Below are 21,206 nucleotides of genomic sequence, written 5' to 3' on the forward strand. Positions count from 1 at the left end.
CAGCAAAAATCGAGCAGAATATGCAGCTTTTAGCTATTTATATAATTTATTGAAATAGTATATTTTATTTGCTTACCGCTACCCTAACAGCACATGTAGATTCTGAGAATGTTCGGAGGATATCGCAAAAGTATATTGCGTACATTCTCAAAATATTCGATATATGACATACTATGACATACTGAGTACATACTGAGAATGTTCCTATGTCCCACTTATTATAGTTCGTAGAATATTCTGTGAATATCTTTTAATATATCTTTAGTATATCTTTAGTATATCTATAGAATGTTACCCAGTACATGTTATTGGTATATTTATAGAACGTTGCCTAGTATATTATTAGTATATCTATAGAACGTCGCCTAGTATATTACTGGTATATCTATAGAACATTGTCCAAGTATGTTATTGGTATATCATGCATTGATTAGGATTAGGTTAGGTGATGTTATATTAATTTTTACTCTATTTATATTTGATAAATATATATATTTATATAAATTAAAATTTTTTTTTCATGTCATACATTGTGTATTGAATTATTATACATTTACAATGCCACGTTGCAATACCTTCTTTTAATTATCGAACTTTGTTGATAAACGCCACAATATCCTTTTCTATTAATATTTTATAATATCTTATATTTTGTAATATCTTATAATTTATATTAAAATATCTTTTTAACTTATTATATAATTAATATCTTATTATTATTTTATTTTATCTTATATAAATATCTTATTAACTTATTATTAATATCTTATTATTATCTTATTATTATTTTATTATATATAAATATAATAGACGCGACACAGAGATTTATTGTCATAATAAATGGACGGCTATCATGGACGGTTGCTTCCTGTTAAGCCTATCACACAATGCAAAGGAACAGGCAATAGGAACAAGGAATAACACAGGCAACAGAAATAATCACATTTCAACTTATCAGAAACTGCCCAGATAGCAATTTGTTAACAAATTGTTGCCAAATTGGCATCAAATTCGCTCAAAACTTGGTAACAAATCCAGTGCCATCTGTGTCCGCATTAAGCTTGTGTTTTGGTGACAAAGCTTGTTGACATAACCTGACAGCAAATTGACGGCAAAAACCGAGCAAAGCTTGACATGATTTGATGTCAAATTGATGGCAAAAATCGACCAAGATCTGCGCAAGACAATCTGATAGCAGATTGTCAGCAAAAACCGAACAAATTCTGCAGCTTTTGGCCATTCATATAAAAGTATATATTTAAATAGATTTAAAGCCTTAACCCTAAGTAACAAAATGATGATAAGTTTTGGTCATAAAATGACCATTAGATAATTAGACATTATATAAAATCATATATTAATATGTTAAAACATATAAGTAAATTCAAATAACTTAATTTATAAAATTAAAGATCTTTTTGGACAGAAATTGTTTTGAATAAGTGAAAATCGAACAATTATCTGTCCGATTTGCCAAAAATCAATTCAATATCTGAATTTCCTGTATAAGAATTATGTCAAAAATTGAACTGATAGAAATATATATATTATAATATTATTAGCATTTTGTAGGCTTTATATACACTCATGACAAGAATTTGAATACGGGTATAGATAATGAATAACACGCCGCATAGCGATAAACGACTGAACTATTTTATAATACTTTGTAATAAGCTGCAGATTTTGTTCGGTTTTTGCTGCCAATTTGCCATCAAATTGCGCACTCTAGATCCTGCTCAGTTTTTGCCGACAATCTGATGTCAGTCATGTCAGCAAGCTTTGCTCGGTTTCTGCTGCCAATTTGCTGTGTAGTTATGTTAGCAAGCTTTGCTTGATTTTTGCCGGCAATCTGCCAGCTTAATCGGTAATAACAACTCTTGTACCAAATTTGTAGCCTTTTTGCTGACAATAATTTGTAGCAAGCACTTGGCAATATCTGTTAGAACAGACCTGGCTGACTGGGTATATTCTCTGGAAATCCAAAAGACATCCAATATAATAGACAGGGCAGATATATCCTACGGACATCCAGGAGTTATCCACTGGACATTTATAGGACATTAATACTTATTATAATACTTAAGATTTCTAAATTATATTAAATAGCCAACACAACTAAAAATAATTATGTATGCATATTAAATTTTTATAAATATATTTATAATAATATCTTAAAACATCCTACAAATGTCCTGAACCGTCCTGGACATATTCAGGATGATCCTGAGGATGATTTGTGCTGTCTGGGTATAATCCACAATAAACTACAAATTTATAAATTTTGTTTGACTTATTTCTCTTACATAATCCCATTATTATCAGTTTTTAATTTTCACTTATTTATTTTTCACATTTTTAATATCTATGCTCATATAGTTTTTTATTTAATATCATTTTATTTTATTTCTTCCAGTTTTATATATTGTGTCTTAAACGTGTACATATAATCCATAATAAATTAAGAATTTATTTTGTTTAACTAAAAATAAATTTTGTTTAACTTATTTCTCTTACATAATCCCATTATTAACATTTTTTAATTTTTTTAATTATTTAGCTTTTACATTTTTAATATCTATGCTCATATAGTTTTTTATTTAATATCATTTTATTCTATTTCTTTTAGTTTTATGTCTTGCTTAACATAGAATTTTATATTTTAAATATGTTAACAATCTTCTAGACATACATTTTTTTAATAATATTTTATAGTCTTGATAAATAGAGAGTAAATTACATTTATATATTTACATAGTAAATATATAAATTTAAACTAATTTACATCATATTTTGATCATGATTTGATCTATATGACGTTAAATTAACATTACTTTGACTTCGTGTTCTATCTAAATATTTTGTAAAAAGTTCATAGCAGAAATGTTTTAAGGCTTCTAAGGAATGTACTTCGTCGTATTGTGGGATGAATGGTCTGCGACCATACCATCATCGTGGTTGATATTAATATCTAAAGCTTTTAAATGGCCACCGAAAAACGTTAGTTTTGAGTCTAGAAAGAACTCGTTAACTAATAATGATTGGAAGGTTATTAACTATAAAAAATTATTAGGACCTTTTGGTAAATATATATTCAGATATATTATTTTTAATATACATATATAAAGTATAAATTGCTCATTTAATTTAATCTTTTCTAGATACCTACAAGAAAGCTAGAGAATTTGAAATATAAATTACAAATATTTCTACGAATGATGAAGAAACATTGTTAACTATAAAAGAAAAAATGTATGATAAAGCATTTTTACAAAAAAGACAAATTAATAAACCATCTCGTTACTGTTCATCTTCCGAGGAGGAAAAAGAAAATGAAAATTTAGGTAAACATTAAATTTTTAGTTTCTACTGCAAACAATTGTATCATTTTCAATATTTATATATTACATATGTATTTTTTTATATAGATAATATAGCTGAAAAGAAAATGAATAAATTATTAATGTACCATGAAAATGATACATCTACTAAAATTAATGAACTAAAAGAACTATGTAAGTATTGATATACAAATATATTGAAAACATTCAACATATTGATTTACAAATATATTAGAAATATTAATATTAAAATAAAATAGGTATTCCAAAACCTCCTATGAGCTATAAACCAATGAAAAAAGTTGTTGAAACAAGCTCTGCTCAACACAACATATCCAAAAAATCTACAGTTGATTGCGAATTTGGAGCGATATATGAAAAGCAAAAATGTTCCGAACTAGAAAATGAAAGACAAATTATTGGAACAGGTATAATTATTTTTTTGTAATTATGTAAATTTAATGAAGTCGATTAGTATCATTAATAAGATCTTTTTAATTTTATTTTTAATTTTGTTTTTTGTTGTAAAAATTTCGAAAATAGTACATGTAAAAATTTTGCACAAACTACAATTTGTATATAAAAATGAGAATATTTTCTATTTACAGGAAAGTCTGAATTATTAAATAATGATATAAACAATTATGAGGAACATGTAGAAAGTCAAATATTATACTTGGGTAGCTTCGATATGGAATCTAACTTGGATGTACAAGTAAAAGAAACAAGTGAGAAAATTATTATTGTTTTCTGTATATAACAGGCTTATTAAGTATATAACAGATTTTATCAATGCCTTTAAATTATTACAAATTTTTCTCTATTTTTATTTCTTTTATTTTCTACACATTTTTCTTTTATAATTTTGTTAATATTGCAAAATATCTGTTAAATATATTGTATAAAGTTAGTTGTTAATGTTTAAAAATAAAATATTACAATTTTTTTTTAATTGTAGGATATGGAAAATATTCTACATTTATTTTAGTATTATTTATTTAGATAAATACTGCAAGTAAAATTATATACAATTTGTAGATTAAAGTTAAATAGCAATTAATAAAATTTTAAATTTTATCTAGATTATAATAAATAAAATGATTATAAATAAAATGTTTGTATTTTATAATATTTATATAATTTTCATTATAATTTTTGTTTCTTTTAATAGATGCACAACCAATCAACTATTTACAATCAATATTTCATCTAATCGATCGACAAAAACCAATTATTATCTACGAAGAGAACGCAGAAAATATAAACAGAGAGGGAAAAAAAGAATTGCATGTATTGTGTTGCAGTAAGTATAGAGATAATTGTTTTATAATTAATATTTTAATAAATATATGATTTAATATTATAATAAATATGATTTAAAATGTATTTAGTGTTTTTTTTTCAATAAATTTTTGTGTTAGACAACTTTTCTTCATATTTTTTACTTTTGAAAATATATAAATAGATTAATTTTATTATTTCTTTGTGCATATTAGTTGATTCTCTTTCTCTCTCTCTCTCTCTCTCTCTCTCTCTCTCTCTATATATATATATATATATATATATATATATATATATATATAATTAATATGCATATGTATTAAATATTATAAATTTTGTTAAATATAGATGGTTGTCGCGATGACATTCAAAAGATTATACGATTGTTAATTACGATCCAACAATTATTATTAGATGAACACTCACACTCTTCACAAAAAAATACTACAAATTTAAACTTACCAATTGCAACACCAGAAGCACTAGAGAAATTTAACAAATTATTAATACAAGACTCCGTATCTTTGTTGCAATATGTAAGTACACTTTATCTAATATGTAAGTACAATTTTTAAAAAACAAATGTATATATGTATAATAATAAAATTACATGTTTTTACAGAAAAAATTAATTTAAAACTGTAGGAGGGAAAGATGCAGAACAACATGTAAGAAACGCACTGAAACTTACTTTAACTGATAATTTGGCGTACAAACTTTCATGGACAGGACAGAAAAAAACTGTTGAAACGAGATGTATGAAATTTGTTGACGTCATTATCGGTATTTGTTTTCTTATATTTTATTTTAATATATCAGAATTAATAATATATTAATATTATTTAATTAAAAAGCATTACTCACGCGCGCGCGCACATATGTAATGCTATTTTTTTATTTTGTCATTGTGTTTTTATGAAAATAAAAATTGATTATTAATAGCAAGAAAATATATTTATACTGAAAATATATAATAAATGTATAACAAAATTTATAATTTATAATTTTAATAATTTTATTTTAATCACTTTATCATTTAATTTTTGTAAGAAAATTTTTTCAGAAGTAATCATCGATATTAGAGAAAAAATTTCTTCGCATTTTGTCCAAAACGTAATAAAAAATTGGCTTCAGCATGCTGGAGATAGGATTAATAAAAACTCCAAGAGACACGCCAGTGAAAAGAAGAAATAGAAGAAGAAAAAAGTTTCAAAAATACTTAAAAAAGATTTTTTCTAAGGCGAGAAAACGTATTCTGTGTGATATTAATTATTATTTTCCTTTATTATTTGATTGAAGGCTGCTCAATTTAATATATTGTTTTTCATAAATATTTATATAAATGCGTACATTATTTTTTAACGTCAAGCAGCATGTTCGCATACTCAAATTTAGTTTTTGTAATAACCCCAGTCAGCCAGGTCTGTTCTAACAGATATTGCCAAGTGCTTGCTACAAATTATTGTCAGCAAAAAGGCTACAAATTTGGTACAAGAGTTGTTATTACCGATTAAGCTGGCAGATTGCCGGCAAGAATCAAGCAAAGCTTGCTAACATAACTACACAGCAAATTGGCGGCAGAAACCGAGCAAAGCTTGTTGACATGACTGACATCAGATTGTCGGCAAAAACTGAGCAAGATCTAGAGTGCGCAATCTGATGGCAAATTGGCAGCAAATACCGAACAAAATCTGCAGCTTATTACAAAGTATTATAAAATAGTTCAGTCGCTTATCGCTATGCGGCGCGTTATTCATTATCTATACCCGTATTCAAATTCTTGTCATGAGTGTATATAAAGCCTACAAAATGCTAATAATATTATAATATATATATTTCTATCAGTTCAATTTTTGACATAATTCTTATACAGGAAATTCAGATATTGAATTGATTTTTGGCAAATCGGACAGATAATTGTTCGATTTTCACTTATTCAAACAATTTCTGTCCAAAAAGATCTTTAATTTTATAAATTAAGTTATTTGAATTTACCTATATGTTTTAACATATTAATATATGATTTTATATAATGTCTAATTATCTAATGGTCATTTTATGACCAAAACTTATCATCATTTTGTTACTTAGGGTTAAGGCTTTAAATCTATTTAAATATATACTTTTATATGAATGGCCAAAAGCTGCAGAATTTGTTCGGTTTTTGCTGACAATCTGCTATCAGATTGTCTTGCGCAGATCTTGGTCGATTTTTGCCATCAATTTGACATCAAATCATGTCAAGCTTTGCTCGGTTTTTGCCGTCAATTTGCTGTCAGGTTATGTCAACAAGCTTTGTCACCAAAACACAAGCTTAATGCGGACACAGATGGCACTGGATTTGTTACCAAGTTTTGAGCGAATTTGATGCCAATTTGGCAACAATTTGTTATCAAATTGCTTACTGGGACGATTTATTTCATTTACTTTACATTTTTTCATAAAGATATACTTACATTTTTCTTATAAAGATAAAATTGAAATTTTTTTAGCGATTAAAGTACATATATGGTATATGTATATGCTTATATTTGTTTTTCTTTCATGCAATATTATAAATTTTTTTCATTTTAAATAGAATAAAGCATTTCATTGTCAATAATAATCTATGTGCAATTATATGGCAAATTTTTTATTTTATTATCAAATTGATTGTATTATAAAAAGTTATTTTTATTATACAAAAATAATTTAGCAAATGTTGTATTTTGCAAAGTTCTAATAAAATGTTATTAAAAAATGTATACTAAGAGTTATATTTTTCTTTAAATAAAAAAATGTAAAGGGCGTTTTTTAATTCATCGATTGATTAATCCCATGATGCACAAATGTAGCAAATCCAGAACTTTGCTGTCCTTGCACATCATGCGATTGATCAATCGATGAATTAAAAAACTCGCCCAAAAATATAATACTACAAATAGAACGATTCTTAACGGTGACATTTTTTTGATATTTAAAAGAAGTCAGATTGTGGAATTCTTTTAGATGTCAATTATATGATGTCTTTCTTTCCTCTAAAATCGACGCATTGGAGGACTTATTGATATCATAATATTATCATTTTGATGGTGTTTTCGGAAGCCCGACTTTTAAACTTGAGTACTTTATGAATTTCTTTTGATAATATATTGCTCACTGAGTATTCACTTGAAAATAATATTAATTTTGTTAAACAATGTCTCTTTCTAATAGGTTTTATAATTTCTTGTATATAAAATTTTGCAAATGAATGTAGCCTTATATTTATATATTTTGATGCTACCAAAGTAATTAATAAAAGTTTATGTGGAACTTCCAGCAAATCAGTATCATCACATGTTAAATTTGGAAAAATAGTTGCATCTGAAGCTAATATACTTTTTACTTTATTTAAAATTTTTATATTTAAATTATCAATACATAAATTAGTTAAATTAATCGTATATATTTGTATTAAACGTTCGGTGGTTATTATAATTTTATATACACTTGAGGAAGGTTTAATTAATCCACCATTCCCAGACAGCACAAGGATGTCCTTAGGACGTCCAAAGGGCATCCAGGACATATATGTAGGATATCCTCAGGATATCCCATTGTAATCCTCAGATCTCCTCTGGATGTCCTGAGGAAGAGTAAATGATAGCCGTATATTAACCTCTGGAGAATCCAGGGAGATCCTGTGGAACATCCTAAGGATTTTTATAGGATATGTTAGGAATATTTTTCGTATGTTTCAAGGAGCAAATTTTAAAATTTAAATATAAATTAAAATTATGTTTTGTTATTTACTGCCAATATTAAAAATCTAATATCAAAAATAGTTCACCGTTCTTTAATATTTGAGGCTTTCGTGCTGTACATGAATATCTTACCATAAGTTTGGCTCCTGGGTTTGAGTTGTGTAATATTTTCTAAACAATCCAATATCTGAATTCCCTATGTTGGGATTGCATCAGAAATTGAACTGATAGAAAATAATTACATTTGTAATTTCCTGTCAGTTGCTCTTTGCAAGCTTTATATAATTCTCATGACCAAATCTCAAATACGAGTTCGCGTGTCGCATAGCGGTAAACAAACGAACTAACGGTTGAATACTATTGTTTGTAAAGTTTTTGGAATGTTGCGAACAGTAACATTTCTCATGAAATATTAAATAAATAATAATTTTGGATATATGAAAATGTGCGCATCAAATTCAATTATTAATATTAACGTTAACAATTAATTGCACATATATATGTCCTCTGGAAATCCAAAAGACATCCAATATAATAGACAGGGCAGATATATCCTACAGACATCCAGGGGTTATCCAGTGGACATTTATAGGACATTAATACTTATTATAATACTTAAGATTTTTAAATTATATAAAATAGCCGACACAACTAAAAATAATTATGTATGCATATTAAACTTTTATAAATATATTTATAATAATATCTTAAAACATCCTACAAATGTCCTGAACCGTCCTGGACATATTCAGGATGATCCTGAGGATGTTTTGTGCTGTCTGGGTTGTTACTAAAGTTTAAGAATTTTGAAAATTCACTGCTATGTGCATAATTATGATGTATTGGAACTGCAATCAAATTGACTGCAAATGTGTAACATTTAATATTTTGTAATTTTTTAACAATATATCCGTCTATATAATAGATAATATTATCTTGCAAAATTTTCAAATTTTCTGGTATGTTTGTAGAAACTTCCACATCATTATATTCATCACAGTCATTATCATGTTCTATATTATTGAAGAATGAATCCTGTCTCTTTTTTTTCCATCTAAAAGGAAGTATTGAGCCACTGGCATCATTGTCTATTGCAAAACAATTAATATTGTCACTGCATTTGATATTATTACGCAATAATATGTGTCGCATAGCGTATTTAAATTGTAAAACATTTGGATTGTTATTAAATCCATTACGACTTCTAATTTTTCCAAATAGAATCTCCAGATGATCCTGGGAAAATTTATATGTTAATAAATATTTATACGTATCATTTTCATTAAAAATATCAAAAGCAATCTCCAAAATAGATTTAGCTATGATTGCCAATCCATAAATAAAAGTCTTTCGACCGCTTTTTATGAGACAGTTTCCATCCTTCGTTTTTAAGCTAAACAAATATTCCGTATGTTGCTTTATCATCGAATGTAAAAATTCTAAATCTGCACGCACGATAGGTTTTTTAAAACCTTTTCCGAAGGGGTTTCTAAAATTCATAAAATCAAACAATCTATCAATAACGTGAATAAATTTTATGGTAGCTTTACTATCTTGGAATTCTAGAATATTCTCTGTTCTCAAAAAGTCAATTGCATTAGCAATTAATGCACTTAATGTGTGTGCTGCGTACTTGACTTTCATTTTATTTTGCATATAATTTATACACTGCGAACTAAGTTTGTTTTTAAACTTAAAAGTTAGTTTATTTTGCATATTATATAAATTTATAAAATATTGCCATTTTATATTACCTTCATTGCTTATAAATTCTTTATAGTCTGCCAATGCATTGCGCGCTAATTTTAACATGTGACATACATCTAAAATTACTCGGACTTTATATTTATCTATTGGATGTTGAAAAGAATTTATAATATTATCGCAAGTATCAGCAAAAATGTTACAGCCAAGTTCCCGTAACGCACCACGGTTAGTGCTTTCCCCATCACAAGTTATTGAACGTACCTTTACATTTGCTTGTGATGTTAAAGTTAATGCTACTTTTATTAACTCTGCTAACACAGAGGAACTCATTCGACATTTAAGGAAATACCCTATTGACCATTTCCATGTTCCTTTCAGACTTACCAATAGAAACACAAATGCTTCTTTAGCTTCGATGTCATTCCTCTCCATGTGGATGTCATGTCCATAATCGTAATATCCAACAAACTTTTTCTGCTGCTCATTCCATAACAGCTGTTTTCGAATTGACATACTATCAAAAATTAAGCTGCAATCTGTATCTTCTTTTGGAGTACTATTCTTTAATATTTCTAAAATTTCTTTGTGGAAACCAGGTTCTGCATTTACTGTAGAAGTCCAAGTCCTAAGTGAACTTGGATGAGGTAATGTAAAGTGTTTTCTGTAAAGAAATAATAGTAATATTAATATAAACAATATTGCATGATTCTAGTAAAAGTACTGCACATTAAATAATGAACTATATAAAATGATTTGAATCATAAAATAATACACTTTTCCACTTGACGTTATTCTTTATGACATGAATCACATGTTAAAAACATACTAACAAATTAATACTTACCAATATTTCAAATGTAACTAACAATAATAATACACAGTAATAATGTCAAATAATATAACATGTGATTACAGTGATTAAAAATTCAAATTCAAACCTTTTTATTTCATTTTAAACATGAAATATTAATGTGATAATAAATTCTATTAGTGCTTGTATACAAAATGTTAAGAAGAAAGGTCGGAGGACATGCCTGGGTATTGATGTTATATACAGCAATTGTGAATCTGGTTAACAATATATTAGGAAATATGTGCATATTTATGTTCATCTACATCACACATTCAAACCTGCACGTTATAGAGATAGAAATATACATGCAATATGTGTATACATATACATATGTACAAGTTCATAATACTAATGACATTTGACATTATATTATATTTCACGTAATACGATTAATATCTTTGAAAAAACAGTGCAAACGTAAACGTTAATATGGAAGACAAAAAGAAAGAAACCATCACATTAATAACAGTAGGTAACATTTCAGACAACATTATGAGTCTTAAAGATGTCTAAAAATACACATCTTTCAGACGTACATGTTGTCTGGAATGTTATAGCAAATTTGGTCACCCGCACTACAACGCATAAGTGCATATTAAATACTGCTATACATGTGAAGTTATCTAAAAAAAGAATTATATCATTCTTTTTTTAGAATATTTTTTTCTAATATTTTGAGTAATTAAAATCCAATCATGATAAATTGTCATTTTATTTAATAGAACATATGTTATTATTGCATCATCAAAGTATTTATATATTATATCATTGCATTCAAATACTTCATAAATAGCAGCCTTTAATATGCATTAGGGTGATGTAATGCAAATGCGAATTCGCTATTAGAAGAAATGCAGACCTTTTACTAGAAGAGTCTAAAAATGCTCATGGGGAAAGGAAAGAAACATGCATACATACCTACAAAAATCATAGGCTTTAGGAGAATGGTAATATAACGTTATTGCAAATTTCTTTACCTCTTCGTTGTAACGTCTGCCGTAACATGCTTTATTTTTGTTTAATTTTTCATTTTGTATAATATATTTAAATGTAGCTTCAAACTCACTACTTAAAATGTCATAAGATTCCTCATGTAATATTTTCTTGCTCTTGGCCTCTTTTAATAAGTCGATCATTTTTACATTTAATCTTTGTTTTTGTCGATTCAATAATTTTACTTTAGTTAAAGCAGCTGTTAATTTATTTTTCATAAAATCCTTTTGCTCTCGTAACAAATGCTGAAACATATCTGCCTGATTTTGTAATTGCTTTATATGGTTATCTCTTAGCGATTGCACAAGAGCTGTCAAACGTTTATTTTCTACTTTGAGAGTTTTAATTTGTGATTCGGAATCATCTGCCTCATTTGTAGGAGCACATTTATTTATATACATAATCTCTACACAAACAAATAATATTTTAGGATTTTTTAAACCAAAATTGTAGGCATATGTACAGAGTACATACCTTCTACGAGGTCAGGTGCAACGTGTGCATCCATGTTGCAAATGCTGGGACTTGTATCTCTTCTTGCAGCCATTTCTGTCAAAACAAGTACTTCGTTAATATTTTCATTATAAAATTCGTAGCATATTAATATGCATACAAAGTACATACCTTCTACGGGGTCAGGTGCAACGTGTGCATCCATGTTGCAAATGCTGGAACTTGTATCTCTTCTTGCAGCCATTTCTGTCAAAACAAGTACTTCGTTAATATTTTCATTATAAAATTCGTAGCATATTAATATACGTACAAAGTACATACCTTCTACAGGGTCAGGTGCAACGTGTGCATCCATGTTGCAAATGCTGGAACTTGTATCTCTTCTTGCAGCCATTTCTGTCAAAACAAGTACTTCGTTAACATTTTCGTTACAAAATATATTTGTAGTAAATATATATGTGTACACATACTTTCTTTGCAACCAGTCTTGCCTTGTCCATCTATTAACATTATTTCAAAATTGGAAATTTGAAAATATATATTAATAAAGATTATTTGTATTAATAAAATATAATATTTATATCATAAGTTCATACATAAATTTATTAGAGCATTTAGTTCTTGCAATGGATCTACTTGCAGCGTTAAAAGTTCTGTTGGTATTGCATTTATTTTTAATCTTTTTCTTTCTTTTCCAGAAAGAAATTCTTTCTTGAAATGCCGTTCACAAATTCTGCTACAAGCAGTTACAGGGCAGTGTGTTTTATGAATAGCTACAGTCCATTTTTCTAATAAAATTTTGTCATTTAATGGAAATCTAAAACATTTTTAAATATTATATTTATATGTATATATTACAATTCTATATAAAACATTACAATATATATATCTCAATATACTTACTTAAAAAAAGAAATTCCACAATTCTTTCTTTGTACACTTTGGCACTCGTTTATTATACATTTTTGCGGCATGTTGACCTAGGTTCATCTCCAATATTTTGATGCGCTGCAATTTTATTCGTTTGCTTTTTAACATTAGGTTATATAATTCTTTTACTTCAAAAAATGCTGCTTTAGTTAAGTTAAAAAAATATATACCTAATCTTTTGATTAATCTTTTATATAAAGAAGATATTTTTTAATTTTAATATAAATTTTAATGTATTATATGCATACTTACTCTTCTATTTCTCTCTCTTCTCTTAAATTTCTCTCTTGTCATATGCGGCCATATACGTGAATGTAAACAACATTCTTTGTAAGCTTATTTGGTGCATGTGCAATACAGCACTTTAGTACATACTTTTTCGGGACACGAATATACAACTAGCATATAAGAAGCTCGCAGTCTAGTGTATTATATAGAAGTCTGTGGCATAAAACAGTGTATTATATAGAAGTCTGTGATCATATCAGAGAGGGATAGAGATCCCATACAGCACTGAAGCTTGCAACAACATTGCTGCAACATTGTAATATTTCATATTGCAGTTTAATATTGCGGAAATATTACAAAGACATTATTTTGCAATATAACTTTAGCAATGTTACAGCAACATTCCGAAAATATTCCAAAAAAAGTATTCGATAATCGCTAGTTCATTCGTTTACCGCTATGCGGCGCATATTGCGTTATCTATTCCGCATTTAATTTTTAGTCACGATGATTATATAAAGTTTACAAAGAGCGACTAATATGATTAAAAATATAATAACTATTTTTATTAGCTTAAATTGTATGATATAACCCCAACACAGGGGACTCAGACATTGGACTAAGAATTCTTTTAATAGTTTCCATTCTTATATAAAATCAAAAATTTGATAATAATTTTCTAATATGCAAAAGATACTTCAAATTTTAATAAATAAATTTTGAGATTATATAAAGACAAGAGAGATGTGAAAAAACTCGTTGTATGCGTAAATTCACCACAATCTTTTTGCATCCGGATATCTGAATATTTCGGACACAAAGAAATTGTGAATTTACCCAATTGCAAATTGAGTTTTTTCTTATTTCTCTTAAATATTCTCTGTCACTGAAGAAAGTCGAATGTGTATTGAAAAATTTACATTTTATAATTTCCTTATTATTATAATACAGAAAATCTATATACACGCTAGATCCTGACTCTTATAGGCCTATTTTCTTATTATTTTTTTCATATGTTATGGATATTATATCGATAAATATATACATAAAGCATTATTGCATATATATTATATTGCTATGTTGCTACAATATTATATTGCAATATTTCTGTAGGCGGACATTTTGCTGCAATATCATAACAACGTTGCAGCAACATTTCGCAATGTTTCTGCAATGTTGCAATCTTGCAGAAAAATGTTGCTGCAATGTTATTGCAATCTTGCGGTGCTGTATGGGGATGAAATAGTACGATTGTCAATCCTTGTTTGATATTATTTTTTAACAGTTTTATATAATTGCAGTTTTATAGATTAACAATTATATTATTTTTCTTCAATTGATGTTCACACCGATATCGCGTAGATACATAATAAGTACTAATAGCATGAAAGAAGTATATGTATATATAAGTAATACGTAATGGCAAAGTGCAAGATGTTCAGTCTATTAAGCAGTAGACTCAAGTTCGATTTCACAGACATCTGCACATATATTCTTTATAATACTCTTTGTTATAAACATTATATTTTGTGTGAGAATTATATTTTAAAACAATTGTTAAAATTTTGAAAATATGTGGCCATGTTGTAACACACAGGGTTTCCGGTAAAGATTGTGCCAACACTTGTGAGCGGTTAGAGCATAGTAAACTGAACAGAAAAATCCTGTAACATTTTTTTCTATAACGCTTAATAAAGGAGATATTATTGAGTAAATTTTGGTCAATCAGCGACTTTGAGCCGGACGCACATCGATGAGCCACCCGCCTGATAGTGTACGTCGCCGTAGCGATGGAGCGCTCACGCACACTGCCAGGCGTGCGGCTAAAGGTCAAAGCTGATTGGCAGACTTTATTCAATAATAACTTCTTTATTAAACATTATAGAAAAAAATGTTACAGGACTTTTCTGTTCAGTTTACTGTGCTCTACCTACTCACAAGCGTTGGCACAATCTTTATCGGATACCCTATACATTGTACATATGTACATTATAAAAAAATTTATCTTATGTAATATGTTATTGTGTATTTTGTAATAAACCAATAATAGCTATGAAAAGCTATTATTATCTTATAGCTATTATATTCTTGGTACAATTGAAAAAAGATAATATAATTTTAATCTACGAAACTGTAATTACGACTGTTAAAAAATAACAGGCACCCGTGTCTTACATATTGTATATTTGTTCACTTTGTTACCTATTATCCTATTATTGACCATCATACAATATTTAATTACACGTACAGTTTTAACTACAATTTAAACATATATATATGCACATATGTATATATGCAAGTAAAAAATTTTCGAAAATGGGCGTCCGTTAATCTTGTTGCATTACTGCTTTCTGCTACGAGAGGCCAGAAAGCATTTTCAGGCCATATCTTGGCCGTAAAGCGATACGCTAGAGGAAGCGTGATTGTTTGACTACGGAAAACATGTTTTTCCAAGAAAATTATTAGTTTTTTGTGCTAATATATCATAAAAAGATTAATTATACAAGTGCAGCGATCGCGAATATCATAATAGAGCAAGCAAAGTGCAATTATTCTATCAAAAAATAAATAAGAAACGTTGATTAAACTCTTTGAGATATAGTTATAAACAATAGAGCTGTTATATTATGTTTGAATATTCTCGCCGTTGGCTGCTGAGCTATATAATTCCGATAGGCGGCCGATAGATGGCAATGGCGTCATTTGGGAAATGATTAATTTGTTAATTTTCGATAAAAAAGGCAATAAATCATGAAAATAATGATGGAGCAATTGGAGTAATTAAAGAGCAATCGTTTCATGCTGGATATAGTTGCAGAAAACTATTAGAAATATGTTTTTAAGTAAAAATGATAAATTTTGAATATTTTCTTGTAAATATTTCAAAAACTATTAATTTTAAAAGGGGAGCAATTGTGGATTCTGACAGAGCAATTAAGGTAGCAACCGTTTGAGCTATTAATTATTAAAAAATATGCACTTCCAGCGCCAACTTATTTCCGGTGCGAGCCTATAGTAGTATACGTGAGCACTCCGTCGGCGGTGCACACTACCAGCCGAGGGTCTCACCGACATGCGTCCGATCGGCGCTGATTGACCAGACTTTCTTCAATAACAAAATGTAGGACTTTTTTGTTCAGTTTACTGTGCTCTATCCACTCACGAACGTTGGCATAATCTTTACCGGACACTAGAAGCTGTATAAGCATTAAATTAGAAATTTCTATTAAATAGGAGATGTAGAAAAGAGTTTTAGAGAATAGAGATTTTATATCAAAACAATAAAATTATTTAATTACATTATTTGAAGTACAAAAATTATGCATATACATTTTTATATTATATATATTTTATTTTTGTGATTTTATCAATCTTATTTTATTTTTAATCATATTTTTTATATGAATATATTTACTATATACAAGTTTTAAAGAAATTGCTAATTATATAGTACAATATCAATATAAATATTCAATCTTATAATCAATCTACATAATAATTTACTTAAATGTCACTATATTGAAGTTTTTTAGAATTTAAAAATTATTGAGTAACATTATGATAAGCATTATTTTTCCAATATCTTAAAAAGTAATATTCTATAAAATATATTTTTAAAATATATGTTTGTATGAGAATTATGTGTATAGCTTTGCTAATAAAAATTCTAATATCATAAATATAAAATAATGATTTTACATACACACACCCATGTAAAATTTAAAGCCAATTTATCAATTATATGATACAAATCGTTCTGTATAGCACAATATATGCAGGAATTTCAATTATCAATTGAAAAAAAGATAAAAATAATATCAATTATTAATATCCTAATATTTACACATTAGTAAAGCAAACATTTTTGATTATACATGTATAAAGATGGCAAGTATAAATAAATATTTAAATTTTACTACACAGCATTATGTTAATAAAATATTTTAAATTTATATTTCCCCTTATTCTAAATGTTTCTATTAAAAAAAGATTCCTTTTAAAATAATTCTTTTATGATAATAAATCAATCACATATGTCAAAAACTAAAAATAAATTTTTGATAGTCAATAAATACATATATTCAATAAGTTACATCATTTTGACTAGTCTTTGAATTAGAAATAAAATTAGAATTATTCCAGCAAATAAATAATTTCCAGAAATTGGATTATAAAACAATTTTGCCTTGATATCATATGTTGTAGTTCTAAGAGTCTTGTATTTTTCCTTTATTAGAAACAAAAGTGATTACGTTATTTCTTTTTTAATTAATATTCTGAAAGACAAATTTTTCTGACACTATAGGTAGAGGCGTTTGTCCCGCGTAATTGGTAACATTCGCAATAGCACCGGCTTTTAATAATGTCTGCGCCAACATCGTGTGACCATTGTCCAGTGCATGAAACAGAGGCGTTCGTCCTGATCTCATATCTTTCACATCTATAGTCGCACCGGCTGATAAAAGTGCTTTCACCCCTTGTAAATTATCGCGCATGCTACAATAATGTAATGCCGCAAAACCTTGAAAAACGAAAATGGATTTATGATGATGTTAATGAGAATTTTAACTTAATATAATATCGATTCAACAAATGCTTCTTGCATAGCATCAATGTAATCTCACCTTCCGAATCTATTTGATCGAGTAATTTCAATTCCGAAACTTGATCAATAAGCATTGACAATAAGGGTGATGATCGTTTACTGGCTATAATCAATGCCGATTCGTGTATATACTTCGGTATCACTGGTTGTGCTCCTGCCTTCAGTAGAAGTTTCACAATTTCGCTTCGTGCATCATATTTGATTGCCAACTCTAAACTCGTCTGCAAAATGCATCAAAAGATTACGTATAGTTTTTTTATAAAAGATTAGATAAAATGAAATTTATAAGATTAGATAAAATGAAAATTAAACTTACTGCTCCATCCTCAGTCAATATATCAACACTTTCTTTACATCGCTCAAGTATCATTAATTGTCTCTGAACAAGATGAATGTTATTGCTTATAACAGCATTATGTATATTTAACATGCCACTTTGATCATAATGTTTAACCGATTCAAAGTCTCTTTTCAAATGCTCTATAAGATTTTTACATCTTATCTTTGTTGCTGATAAAGTTTCCTTCATTTTTGTAGTATCGGAATTGTCTTCAAAAATTTGTTTAATAAAACTATCTATATCGAAATCGTTTTCTTGTTCATTTGTAAGAGGAGTTTTGGATAGGGAATCATTAGAGTGTAAACCATTTGTTAACAATTGATCTTGATTAGTAGGCATATCATAAAGAGAAATTTGTTTTATTCTCTGAATGCTATCCAAGTCTTTGTTTATGAATATAAAAGATGTAGGATCCAATAAGCCAAATACCATAGTCTGTATTTGTGTGTCATGTACAGTTTTGTGTTCCTCTGGTAAATGTATTGGAACATATCTCTCTATTCCAACTCCACAATCTGCTAGTGCTTTCAACGCTAGTGCACGCAACTTGTTATCCTTCACACTATCCATTGCTTTCTTGATAATATTCCATTGATCTGATAAGTCTGAATGAGTTGAATCCATGGGATAATTTTGTACATCTAATTGCACGATTGTATTAGTAGTATTTGTGATTGGTTGCGATTCTGGAATGCGTTGCACAGGATTGTTGACCACAACAGCCGGATAATCGTTTCCAGGACCTTTCTTCAAAACATGTTTACTTTGCATATTTTCAGACTTTGTATCGTGCAAAACTTTACTATGATGTACATTAATTACATTTTTATCACTTGCTGGTGATACAGCAATATTATATTCCTGTATTGAAATTGTATTCTGATTAAATAAAAAAGTTTCATTATTAGGTATAACTGTCATAACATTTTTTTGCATTGTTTTGTATCCTTGATTATCTAAGAAAACTACATCAGGATTAACTCGAAACAATTTATTTCTATTATTCATAACTTTTTGATTATTGACGTTCTCTTTGCCATTGCTATCTAAACTATTTTCAATTAAATTGTTATTAATCTGATTATGTTGAGCAAAATTTACTGCATTTTTTAAAGATGTGACTATTTTTACATTTTCTGTGTTTTTTACACTAGTAATGCATTTTTCACTACTTACTTTGAAATACTTTTTAGATTTATATACATTATTACTATCGCTTGAGTTTATTGCAAGCTTTAAATTTGTTACAGGAAATGTTGATTTAATAATTTCTTCATGCAATGATATTCTTGTAGCAGAAGTAATTTCATTAATTTCTGTTATTGTAATTTTTGGAATTTTTATATGGCTATTTACATTGTTTATTCCATTATATACTATATGTTTTTGATTGTTATTATCAATAGTTTGATACAAGGATTGTTTAGGATTTGTCTCGCTCATAGAAATCGGTATTTCAATATTAATATCGCTATTACATGCCTGTGCCTCCTTATTCCTGGTCTCAATATCCTGTTTCTCAATCATTTTATTTATCCGCAGAGTTGTAGATTCTTGTGATGCATTAATTTCATTCGTTTCAGAATCACATCTACTACAGGACTTAATTGAATTATTCTTCAATATTCTTGCGGTGCCATGTTTAAGTATCCGTGGAAATATCCTGCTATGCGAGAGCGGAAACAGAACAGGTTTCTTAATAGGCCTGAGAGTAATCATCTTCCCTTTCAATGGTTTATCAGTCCGCAACTCGATATTGAACTCTCCTAAATCCTTTCCGTTTGGAGACAAGATCCTTAATTTCTGCAGTTTATATGGGATTTGAAACTTGACGCCGGATAACGACGTTATCATATTCTCGGGCATCGTTAAGACTGATGGCGGGGATTCCACGGGATTCACAATACTCTGCTTCATCGCTTGTTTCAATGTACTGGGGAACTGTTGCGGTAGTCGAAATTCTCGTACACATTCTATTAATTGCATTTTATTATCGTTTCTTGTAATGCATCTCTTTTTCGCCGGCGTGGGTTCCGTCAGACTATCCATTTATAGATAGTGAATCAGTCAAACAACTGTCACACATGAAGCTTATTTGTGTCGCTTCGCGTCACACTCTTCACGGTGAAGAAAACCCCTTCTTAATATAACCTGCAACCGATTAGTAATAAATAGACATGCTTGATATAATTTCTCACCGTATCACTCCGAAATAATTCATTGAAATGTTAAACTTACCGACTTCGATACGAATGATTTGACGAGATTTATTCATATATACGTGAATGCCACATTAAGGTGAACAGGAATTACCGAATTTTCCGCGACACGAGGGGACATCCCTCGGATAAAACGCTTCAATACTTTTCACCATAGACATAGTATATCTAGACCGAGCGTTTGCCTTTATTTAAGGAATGGGGATAAAATTGCGTGTAGAAAAGGACATACTCTGTTTCATGCCCCTTGCGCTTTCTCTCACTTGCATGTAGCATAGCGAAAGCAATGAGTAAAGAATCACAGGAGAGAACATTTGGTGCTAAGCCAGCAGACGGAAGTGATTAATAAGTGGATTCTCAAGATGGCCGCTCAAGGACGAATTGCAGCATGACAGAAATACAGGAAGTACCTCAAAGGCCTGGCAATGCACCATCATCTTATAATTAAAATTTATTAATACTATTTTTCTAGCCTAATATCGGATCTTCCTCTCATTTATTTAGAATCGATGATCGTGTGCAAAATAAGT

General features: G+C 28.4%; 2 protein-coding genes across 3 annotated transcripts; both read right to left on the reverse strand.

Moving 5' to 3' along the window:
* Positions 1-10,578: 10,578 nt before the first annotated feature.
* On the reverse strand, positions 10,579-13,690 carry LOC138936411 (uncharacterized). The gene is made up of 9 exons (XM_070301819.1): positions 13,536-13,690; positions 13,257-13,361; positions 12,950-13,170; positions 12,824-12,853; positions 12,675-12,749; positions 12,525-12,599; positions 12,375-12,449; positions 11,885-12,306; positions 10,579-10,715 (listed from the first exon to the last, which is right to left on the reverse strand). The coding sequence occupies exons 2-9, from the start codon at positions 13,325-13,327 to the stop codon at positions 10,680-10,682; spliced, it is 1,005 nt and encodes a 334-aa protein (XP_070157920.1). The 5' UTR covers positions 13,328-13,361; positions 13,536-13,690; the 3' UTR covers positions 10,579-10,679.
* A 3,533-nt stretch (positions 13,691-17,223) lies between these two features.
* LOC138936095 (uncharacterized) lies at positions 17,224-20,927 on the reverse strand. 2 transcript variants are annotated; one of them, XM_070301185.1, is made up of 5 exons: positions 20,696-20,927; positions 19,940-20,608; positions 18,434-19,318; positions 18,137-18,338; positions 17,224-18,033 (listed from the first exon to the last, which is right to left on the reverse strand). In XM_070301185.1, exons 2-5 carry the CDS (start codon positions 20,504-20,506, stop codon positions 17,777-17,779), a joined length of 1,911 nt encoding a protein of 636 aa, XP_070157286.1. In that variant the 5' UTR covers positions 20,507-20,608; positions 20,696-20,927; the 3' UTR covers positions 17,224-17,776. The 2 variants fall into 2 exon arrangements, with proteins under 2 accessions (XP_070157286.1, XP_070157285.1); XM_070301184.1 differs by having other exon boundaries at positions 19,634-20,608.
* Positions 20,928-21,206: the final 279 nt, after the last annotated feature.

This window comes from Polyergus mexicanus, unplaced genomic scaffold, assembly GCF_030449975.1.
Source record: "Polyergus mexicanus isolate NDT 795.1 unplaced genomic scaffold, iyPolMexi1.0 SCAF_9, whole genome shotgun sequence".
Lineage (NCBI taxonomy): Eukaryota > Metazoa > Arthropoda > Insecta > Hymenoptera > Formicidae > Polyergus > Polyergus mexicanus.